The sequence below is a fragment of the Mangifera indica genome, chromosome 19 (genome assembly GCF_011075055.1).
Source record: "Mangifera indica cultivar Alphonso chromosome 19, CATAS_Mindica_2.1, whole genome shotgun sequence".
Classification (NCBI taxonomy): domain Eukaryota; kingdom Viridiplantae; phylum Streptophyta; class Magnoliopsida; order Sapindales; family Anacardiaceae; genus Mangifera; species Mangifera indica.
The window spans coordinates 9,386,241-9,397,386 of NC_058155.1; the positions used below are offsets into that span (position 1 = coordinate 9,386,241).

Below are 11,146 nucleotides of genomic sequence, written 5' to 3' on the forward strand. Positions count from 1 at the left end.
GAGAAAATTGGGTCAGTGGGCAACAGGCCACCCTAGAGGATGGGCAGGTTACTTTATGCTTTTCACAATTTTATCGCTTTTTATGGCTAACCGACCATTTCCCACCCGAATTTTGATGAGATGTCGCTTTGTGATGAAACGTTTTCCACTTCCGGAAAATATATTTTTCCACCCATAAGATAAATTTAGCAATAAAATTTGTTATAAAGTTGGTGAAAAAACAAAATTAGATAACAGTTTGTCTCCAAAATTTAAGTAATCAAAGATGATAATAGTAAACAAAGGTGTAAGAAATAAGAGAACGACGATTTAAACAAGGATAGTGTTTCAATAAAATCAAAACAGTGTCGAAAGTTGGAGGTTGGCGCAGAAAACCCCCCAGAAGATGCCAGAATAGAAGACTAGTGCTAGTAACAAAAAATATAACGATGGGATGTCACCAAAATAATGACACAAGTTGGAAATACTAAAGAACAGAGCAAACCGGTTGATTTTCCCTCGCCCGCCTTTCCTGCAACTCTAAACTAACTATTATAACTCGGTGGGGATTTTGTTATTTTGTCAAGTTGAGATGCACGGTCTTTGCTCTTTCTTGGGTGGTTTTTATCAACTAAAAACTAAAAAGAAAACAAGATTAAAAAATATAAATGTAAAAATATAATTTGTTCATAATATTAGAGGTATAAGTGATAGTGATTAATTATATTATATATTATATAAAAATTAATGTTTAACTTTAAGGGATGGGTGTGAATATAGATTTTTTTAAATTTTAAGGATGGTAAATGCATTTTCTCAAAGTTTTGGTGGGATATGGTGTTTGGGCTTCCTTGATATTTTCAAAAGTTTTGTTGAACTCTATACGTAGGGTAGGATTCGAAAGCAGAGGGAATAGAATATTTTGTTGACTTACAAGGGCTTCCAATTAATCAAGGGAAATATTTGTACCAGAGTTGGAAATTCTGGGTCTGGATTACGTAGATAGATTAACGTGTTTCTGGGTTTGGATTACGTAAATAGACTAACATGTTTCAAAAGTTTGGTTACTGTTGAGACAGAAATTCCAATCTAGAAGTTTTCGTTTGAAATTTTAATATTTCTCTCTGTCTGCGTATAATTTAACGTAGTTTGGATCGTAAAATAATTTAACATGGATTAAGAAAAATTAGGAAAACAGTTTGTAATTTGGTTTGGGATTTAGGTGGATATGAAATTGAACTAAACTGAAACTCTCTTTTTAATTTTCTCTTTTACAAAAATGATGCCATTTTGTTCTTCTAATCGACAAGAACGACCGTGCGGGCATGGAGGCACTCTGCCTGAATTATTGGTGCCCTCAAATCTTGTTCGCTTTTTAGTTTTCTTTTTCTTTTTTTCACTCTGAAATCTGCCTTAATTTTTTTTTTTTTTGGTTAAAAAATTGATTGAGCATGGAGCGAAAATATTTTCGCTCTTCTTCACGCTCTAAAATCTCCTTTACTCCTCTGTTTATCTTCCTTAATTCTTCCTAGCGACTCCATTTATGCGACGACGAAGATGCCGTTGAACTGTCGAGACCTAAAACACTCTCTCGTTCGTCTCTCTAGTTTTCTCAAAGGTGCGGTTTCCGCTTTTTCTGTCTATCTCTAATGTCTCTACGTCTTGAAATATCGAACGTTGTCTTGAAAATTTGAGGTCAACCATCAAGATTTTATGTCTTTCATTTTTTCAATTATTTAGGCTTTTCTTCTTTGTTTTGCTCTTCGATTTCTAGTGTTTTCACTTTCACATTATATGAATAATGGGAGGCCAGATAATGTTTTTAGAACATTAGTTGTCCATGGGCTGTTGGATTTTGGTTATATTTTAGTGTTCACAGCATGGGTTGGATTTGAGTCTAATAGAATTCGAGCTTAACTCAATTTATATAGAACCGGGTTTGGGTTTGTTAAGCTTGTTTCAAAGGAGCTCAAATTTCGGTCATTTTAAAAGAGTCGAGTTTGAGCTTTTAGTTTAATTCGTTAATAAAATAACGTTGTTTTAATACATATTAATATCAAAAATTTTACGCTAATGAGTTGAATACCCTAAAACTCAAACAAATTTTGTTCAAATTCAATCCTATTCACAAGTGTGGTTCTCTCTCTCTTTTTTGTTTTGCCATTTGTAAGAATGTTTCATATTATATTTTACAAAACAATTAAAAAAATATAATGTTATAGTTCAAATGCGTTATGATATTACAAGGCCTATGTTATGTGATCATTGGCTAATTGATTTTGCATTTATTTCATTAACGTTCATATAATTAAATGTTTTGGGTTCTCTAATCTTATGCACATACTATTTCTTTCCTTGGTTTTCTGATAATTAGTTTCGGGAGACTTTGTGTTGGCTCTGAGTAGACTTATTGCAGATCGATATTCTTCGAATCGTTCAGTTTTAGAGCATCATTTGTATGAGTTCTTCAAGGCAATATCTGGTGGCTTTGTGATGGATTTTCTATTGCATTAAGTGGTAGAAGGGGATTAGAAATTTTCACTATTCACTAGCACTTTGTACGATCTGGATTCTAGAGTGAATTGCATGGATCCCTGGTGTCTTTCGGCACAATTATGGGTGATACAACTGTTTACATTTAGCTGGAGATGGGCAATTTGCTTCATGTTTCTATTCCAGATTTGGGCAAGTTCAATCAGACTTTAAATGAGCAAAAATGAATAATTAGGAACTTCAGAAAATAGGTTTAATTTATTCATCACTATATTGTACATCTTAGAAATGAGTATTGGATTTATGTTAATTCATTATGGATAACTAGAAGCAACTGATGAGGCATAAGGTTGCCTTGGACATTGTTTAATCACCATGGCTGATTTCTTTGTCCTACTATTTGTGAAACCATTAATTCATGTTTGTCTCTGTGCCGGTGCATCATTTTCTTCCGATTACCAATCAAGACTGTTCTTGAAGTTGAGATGCTTTCCTTACATTTTAGTCTACTTGGCTTAGATTGTGCTAAATTAAACAAAAAAAATCCATATAAACAGTGTAAATTGCCAATCAGGGTTACCACATGTCACTAACTTTGTTTTATATCATCTCGGCTTCTTTTCTCTCAATCAATTCCTAAGGGAAATTCTGATTACCTCTTTTATGTATTTTAGTATGTCCTTTTCTTCTACTGCTTAGGTTTTGCTGGAATCAGGGTTCTAATTTTTTATTATGAGAACTCATCCCTGATGCAAGACAGAGTCAATGACCAACATCCCCCGGAGACTAGAGTCAATAATTGGGAAGAAGTGGGGCAACATATAGTTTCCTGGACTGTTTCTTGGTATCTTAATCCTACAGTAAGGTTAGATCAAGACCACCATTCTATCAAGATTTTTGTGAATCAATTCTAATGCTGCCAAAAAAACGTCATCATATATAGTGAGTCTTGGTGAAGCCACTGTGGACCCAGTTATGTAGGGTTATCATGTACAAGTTGAAGTAGAGGAACAATCGAATTGGATCAATCAATACATTGTTTTTACGTCTATTCTTCCTTTTCAAGTGATAATGACGGAAAAAAGGATTTTATGTTTAGAATTATGAAAGGGAATCGATGTAAAAAATATACATATATAGCACGAAGATATCTGAAAGCAAGATTTTCTTAGAATTGTAACCAATCAATGAAGGAAACGTGGGAAACAATGAGTAAAGAAATTCAAACATGAGATTTTGAAATGGGATTTAATTCCCAATTAAGTTAGCATATTGACTACAAAACTTAAGCTACAGTGATGTTACCTGTAAATGAGATTTCCTGTAATGCTATATTCTTTGAATCCGGGCGTATGAGCTTGTGTAAATATTTGTAATCTAATCCTGGGATGAAGGAAATGGAGCACAGCAGGAAGAGATATCGATTCCAGCAACCTCCATGGCGTTGCAGACCCACTTAGGGACGTCTCCTTTAGGAAACTACAGGACAAAAAACACATCACAAGGTTCAACAGTTTTGTAGTTTCGTTATCGTCAACCATGTGAGAACTCAATAACTTGTCTTCTTATGTTAGGTGTGAACCAACCCTTAGACCTATCACTGACACAACCCCACCACACCATTTTTACATTCAATCCAAGACCCAGGGGCCAGGGCCACAGCTTCCACAATTAAATATGCCATGATTTAGGACAATGTTATGTGTATCTAATTTTAGTATCTAAATAGGTAATCAGTGACATTTTGTGATTGAATATTATTTTATTTTTAATTCAAAATCACATAATTATATGGTGACACATTATTTGAGTATTCAAAACTAAGTATATATAATTTTACTGTATATTTTAACATTGTTCACAAACACATCAAGTTACAGGAACAGGTAAGGGAATGTTGGAGAATATATGCAATTTAACAAGCTCCAGTTAGTGAGGACTGGCATTATATGTTTGCTCCAGAAGACATGACTTTCAAGTTCAGTTATATGACAAAAGCAGGATAGAATATAGCAACTTAACATGAAATCATAAAATTTACCAATTTCAGCAGAAAATTGCACACAAACCTGCAAATGAAATAGGAACAATAACATTAAAATAATTGCTTTGACCATGGGTGGAAGTCCGGAATTATTTATAACATATTGACTGAACCAGCCCTGGGCTGGGAAGGGGAAAAGCTAAAAAAGCTGTATGCAAACTTACTCTGGAAACTTTCCCTCAATAATTGATGAGTGTAGATTTCTGCTAAGCTGCATTTGTGACAGAAATAATTTTTTAATTGTAAGCAACAGAAACGGTTAGGAGAATAATTCATATAGATCTTACTGTTTGTACCTGCATCATGTAATACAAATTGTGATATGACAAAAGCTGAGACCCCATAGCGTCTTTTGTAACAAGACAATGAATGTAAGCCCTTGTATAGTTTTTGCATACCTACAATGGTAGAAATAGAGTTAAGGCATAAAGACCTTAACAGCAATCATATATTAATATCTCAAATAAATGAAAACCAAGTTATGAGCATACCATACAAGCACATGTAGGATCAATGGGCCTAGTGTCATCAGCCATTGCTTGGTGTTTGAGTTTTAGAACTCCCTGTTAATAAAATTTAGTACTGAGCTTCAAAATATGGGAACTGTAAAACACCAGAGTTTCAAAATTGGAATTTTTTTATTTAAAAAAAAAATGAGATTTAAGGTAAGTTGACTAATATCAAAACCAAGATTATTATTGCTGAGTGAAAAACTATAAGACCAATTGGATAGCACATGATTCACAGTACTGCATAAAATATTAAGAAGTAACTGGTTGCACTGTAGCTGTGTTCTCAAGAATACCAAATGATGGAAATGACTGCTGAAGAACACCATTTGTATATAAATTCAAAGTAAACAAAATAGTCATCATGACTGGGACAAGGTTAAGAATTTAATGTCCCCCACAGTAAAGGAAGGCCAGTTTACATGTGTTAACGGATATCAAAGAAGAATCCTTCACCTCAGGTACGAGGGCAGTGCCAAAACGAGCAGTGCGAGTAGGATAGACACAGTCGTACATGTCAGCACCCAAAGCACTGCAAACTACAATATCCAGTGGATAACCAACTCCCTGAAATATCACATACAAAAGTATGATTATATGGGTAAATCAAGTGAGATTTCCAAGATTGTTTGAATGAAGGTTAAAATGATAAAGTATTCTACCATTACATATCGTGGTTTATTCTCAGGCAATGCAGCAGTACATTGGGCAACCACACGCCAAAAGGAATCCTTTTCTTCACCGCCTGCAAGACCACCAATAGCATAGCTGCCACAGAAGTAAAGCTGGTCAATCAACTCCTTGATCAAAGAAACACAAGGCTACAATGTCAAGCCAATGCCAAAATGAAGTAATGAATATATTTTGAGACCACATTAAAATTAAATTTGAACTGGAAACTAAGAACTTAATAGAAAGTTAACCTGAGACTAAACAAAGAACAATTATAATTTCAACAAGAAAGCAAAAAACTAGAGTAGATTTAAGTTGCGAATTTCTATATCATGCACACTGGCAAATCATATTACATCCTTGGTTGTGTACTGTTTAATTCTTTCCCACTGCCCAAAGAGCATAAAATTATTTGAAGAAGCACTCAATGGAGTTTATTTTTCTTGTCTTAAAAAGAGAAGGCAGAATAAGAAAAGTCCATAGTCAATCATTTCTGACCTTGGACCTCAATGGTATCCATTGAAGGAAAGTACACATACCCTGGTAAATTCCGATCCACCAAGCCTTTAACACATATATCCCTAATTAGAAACAGTTGTGGTGACAAACAAGTATTAGTAACAGGAGGTACCTACTAATAAAATGAAAGAAGTATGCATTGCATAGTAAATCAACAGCAGCAAGACACCACTTCAGTGAGACTCACCTTAGCACAGGATCTAAACCACCTTGTACAATACCAAATAAGTTCTGTTCATGTGGTCTCTTGTGAGCTGTCCACATGTAAATGCAGAAAAAGTTCAGCAACTCCATCGAAACATTAATAGTTGCCAATAGAGAGAGAAAAAACTGGAATTTTTAATTCACCGCACTAACCAACTTATTCAACAGAGTATATGCATATAGATATAGTTTTTCTTTGGTAAGTCATTATAAATATAGTTAATTGATAAATAAATGATAGAAGACAGAACATGAATCGATAGATGGCATCAAGCTTCAGTATGAATTCAATATACTAGTCACCTAACTCAATCCAGTACAGAAAGCCTAAGCTCCTAAGACCAAGATCTATTCTCAATCAAAAAGACTGGACCAGTTGCGGGTGATGCAAAAGGTACACTGCATGATCAAAAAGTAGGATCTACTACAATTCTTGTAAGTTTACAACTTCGTTATTTGTATTTTTGTTCTATTTGTAAAAAAATGAGTGACATTATGTGCTATACAAATACCAGCAATACATCTGTCAATCCAGCGAATGGTGCGATACATGGCTTCCTCAATTCGTGGACCAGTAATGGTTGTTTTTACTACATCATCAAGAGCCATAATTATATCTGCTCCAATTTTGTTCTGCATGATCATAAGGAGAAGAGAAGACATGCAATAAACACTTAGGAAGAAAAAAATTGACTGCATGAAACCTTTTGAAATATTTGTCGCATGAGAACAACAGTTGCACCTCATTTCAAATTCACTCAATGGCATACAACAAAAGATTGGAAGAAAAATCTAAGAACAAAAGAAGAGAGCACTAATAGTTTTGTTCAAAGAAGACTTATAACACATGAACCATTGTTCCACTGAGATGGCAAGTTGTATATCTAAGAATGAACATAGATGACAAGCAACAAATTGATACAACTCTAAAATGGCTGAACTTGGTAAATGATATTTAATTAATGGATGATAAAATAATACTTCAAATTAAGCAATTAGATCTGGAGGAGCGCATATATTAATGGTATCATAATGGAGATTTAGGTGGGAAGTGGACAATTATGAAGGCAATTACAGGCAAGAATAAGAGGGGAGGGCAGTTATGGGCAAGAATAAGAGAGGAATTTTGGAAAGAGGCAAGGAAAAATTGGGTTTTGTTTGGGTAGTTGTCAGGGCTCATGTATACCTATCCTGTGAGAAGGAAAATTGGTGGCCACAGGGCAGTAATTTGGGAAGCACAAGTGTCACTCACACAAAAAGTAGGGTGGAACCATAGGGAGATGATAATGAACATGGCATGATTTGACAGGGTTGGAAGTTACAAAGAGAAATAAAGGTTGGATAGGAGTGTATGGAATTAAAGCAAATTTAAAAAAAGAATGATTGGAAGGAGAGTGTTGGCCTCTCAAATGCCAAATAGTGGACTGTTCTGATTTCTTTCTTTGTTTTCTATTACATTGTAAACATAGCTTAAATAATTACAAATTGCATTGTTTTACCAATTCCTATTCACTGTTACCTGTTGGAATTGCCTTGGTTGAGAATTGATGAGTTGCAGGGTTGTTGTGTGTGGATTACTTTTGGATGAAGATTGCAGAGTTACAATATAGTTGAGTGCAGGTACCTATCAGTAGCCTTTGATTGGTTGAAGGTGAGAGTTATCCTCTTGAAAACCAATGGAAGTGGAGAGAATCTGGCCTCTCAAATAGCTAGAGAAATTAGGGAGAGATTTTGGCCTCTCAAACACTAGACCAAAGGAAATTGTTGATTATTCATTCTTTTTTTGGTCATTGTTTAGTGTGTAAAGGAATAGAAACTCTCATCCATTGTAAAGGTGCCAAGTACAACAGAAATTTCAGATGTATATTAAAAAAGTCACATAATAGCAAAACCGCGTAAAAAAGTGCACCTACTTGAATTTGAATTGATTCCTCAGGTGTTAAGAGCATTGGCTTTCCATCAATCGGCGACTGAATTAAGAAAGAAAGTACCATTTTGAAACATGAATTAGCAACTCAAACCAACTCTTCAAAAAGCATAGTACAGAATAAGTTAAAGAGGAAAAGCATCAATAAAAAAATTGGCAAAGTAATTGAACATACACATGAAAGCATCCTGGACTACCTAGGATGCAAATCTAATCAACTAAAAATAGAAAGTGATGTTAAAAAAGGAATCAAGTTGAATATGCATGGTAATTTAAAATCCAAGTGGAAGATGCTCTTGTGTGTTAAGAAAAAGAAGAGAGATCAACATAAAACTATTCTGGATTACCTATATATACAACTAAATCAGGCTTAGCATTCCAATTTTCTTCTAGATGCCCCATATAAAAAATCAGAAATTAAATGAAAAGAATACTAACCCTCATAGATAATTTATTAGACTTCACCAACCACATTTCATAAACTTTTCAGATCATTCCATAAACCAAAAATGAACAATTACCTGAAATGTTACACCCTCTTCAGTGATGTCAGCTAAATGCAGAAGAGAAACCTGAGAATATAAGCAATATAAGTGTCAAACACACATATCATTAAAACCTGAACATTTTCTGCAGCACAAAAATTCAGGAGTGCAACCTCCTAACAGCAATAAGAGATTCATGGGTATCATGATAATCTCTACTGAGAAAATCTTCATGTAGACTTATAAGACATAATGTTATTGGGAATATCATTTGAAAATAACTAGCGACTATGACAATGAAAAGCTAGACTCCTCATTTGAAGGAAAAATAGATAATGACAGAATATGATACATAAATTAGGGGAAAAAGCTTAGTTTACATACAATTGGTATGCAGATGATAAATATAGTAGACCTTGGGAATTGCAAATCAGAAACTTATAAACCTGGTAAGTAGCAAAGTACAAACCTATAGGAAGGGTGAATTCCACCCGTACTGACTCGCTATGGTCTAATGCCAAGGTATATATATATATTAAATACAAGCAACTTCATTCTGAGGCAGATATCAGGATAAACAAGAAGCATACAATTAATAAATTAAAGAATGATACAACAGTATTTAAAATATTAAGATAACCATCTGAAAGCCACCAGAGTCAGTAAGCAACGCTCTGGGCCAGTTCATGAACTTGTGAAGACCACCCAATTCATCAATAAGCTCAGAGGTAGGTCGAAGTGCCAAATGATATGTATTCCCAAGAATTATTTGACAGCCAATATCCTCAAGCTGATTAGATGTCAAACCTTTTATTGTCCCTGTGACCAGAAGGACCAAATACATATGATATAATAAGTCTGTGTGCTTAGTTCATACTTTTTTACAGTATGTAAATGAAAGCCAATTTAAATGAAAGCAACGAGAAAGAATTTACTTCTAAACATTCTATTTTTTCCAAACAAATTTATTTTCTATCTTAAGTTCTAACATATCCTTTTCTTCTTTTTACCAAACTAAAATACTAACTGATAAAATTCCAAGAACAGTATTCTCAACAAATGGATGATATATGCTAAATTTATAACTCTAACCTTGTGTCCCCACAGGCATAAACAGAGGTGTTTGACAAGCATAGTGAGGGAGAGTCAATTGAGCCGCGCGGGCACGATTAAACCTTCCCAGAACCTAAAATGGAAAAAAAAAATCCAAATCAGCACCAAAAGGCAAACAATTAAACTCAATCGGCCACAATTCAAATTGTGAAAAAAGAAGGTCAATACAAAAAATAAAAAATTATAATCATCAACAATGTTTATAGGCTTATTTATATTATCTATATAGAAAAACAGAAACAAGCTTTGATGATGTTGCGTTAAAATTTGAAAATCTGATATCCTCCCCTAGCTTTGTCATACGACCAAGCTAACATTCAAAAATAGCACGAGAGTGAAATTAAAACAAGATAATGCAAAGAAATGAAGCATAGAAACCAAGAACAACTTACATTCGGAAAATGCAAGTATGTTTGCTTCCTCCCAACAATGTCATATTCCACACAAACGTTCTTAATATCAACTACACGGTTTTTGCATATGCGTACGAAACAAGTAAAAATAAAAAAATAATAATGAACAGCAAAAATTCACGGTCTACCTCAAAACGAAGAGCCATTACACAGTTATGTTTCCACTATTGCTCAAGAGCATAAATCCTATCAATAAATATGATAGCGCACAAAGTTACGGTGTCAGTGATTAATAACCAAACCAAAAAATATTTAAAAAAATGCAAACAGAGGTTATAGAACATACAGAAAAGCAGAGAAAGGAGTGTGCTTAGGATATTTGAGAGATGCAAAAGCTGCAAATAGGAAAAGAATATGCAGACACCAAGTCTTGGCATCCTTGGGAGGCGGGGCAGTGCGTTGTGTAGGTAAGGGCGCCGGCACGCGGTCTTTTTGTTCTTTCCAATCCGCGCTTTTGAATAAGCAAACTTAACATGGGCTTCGTACATATAGGTCAAGCCCGGTCCAGTGCTTCTGCTGTAGTCCGACCTTAAACCGACTTGTCGGTTGTCACTTGTTTGAAATTGCACAGTATGATTAATATTTAAAATTAAAGACAAAAGAGCTATTTCCTATTTAAATTTTACTCTAATTTTAACAACATACTTACAACAGATAAAAAAACTCAAATATTTATTTATGGGCTAATTGCTATTAAAATTTTTATTTAAAGATAAAGATAAACTTATCATTTTACTTTTAAACCTTACAAATTTATATAATTTTTCCTCTTACATTTTAAAAACTAT

At 34.1% G+C, this 11,146-nt stretch overlaps 1 protein-coding gene and 1 long non-coding RNA gene across 3 annotated transcripts; one reads left to right on the top strand and one right to left on the bottom strand.

Annotated features, from left to right (window-relative positions):
• Positions 1-1,197: 1,197 nt before the first annotated feature.
• Positions 1,198-2,832, top strand: LOC123202607. Its single transcript, XR_006499021.1, has 2 exons — positions 1,198-1,597; positions 2,354-2,832. It is a non-coding gene; the product is annotated as an uncharacterized LOC123202607 (long non-coding RNA).
• A 788-nt stretch (positions 2,833-3,620) lies between these two features.
• Positions 3,621-10,812, bottom strand: LOC123202606 (queuine tRNA-ribosyltransferase catalytic subunit 1-like). 2 transcript variants are annotated; one of them, XM_044618564.1, is made up of 16 exons: positions 10,645-10,812; positions 10,487-10,544; positions 9,925-10,018; positions 9,473-9,651; positions 8,869-8,919; positions 8,334-8,390; positions 6,933-7,053; positions 6,404-6,470; positions 6,237-6,278; positions 5,688-5,793; positions 5,482-5,592; positions 5,008-5,079; positions 4,813-4,914; positions 4,681-4,727; positions 4,514-4,541; positions 3,621-3,951 (listed from the first exon to the last, which is right to left on the bottom strand). In XM_044618564.1, exons 2-16 carry the CDS (start codon positions 10,502-10,504, stop codon positions 3,850-3,852), a joined length of 1,197 nt encoding a protein of 398 aa, XP_044474499.1. In that variant the 5' UTR covers positions 10,505-10,544; positions 10,645-10,812; the 3' UTR covers positions 3,621-3,849. The 2 variants fall into 2 exon arrangements, 1 of the variants encoding a protein (XP_044474499.1); XR_006499020.1 differs by having other exon boundaries at positions 3,888-3,951; positions 5,013-5,079.
• Between the last annotated feature and the right edge of the window lie 334 nt (positions 10,813-11,146).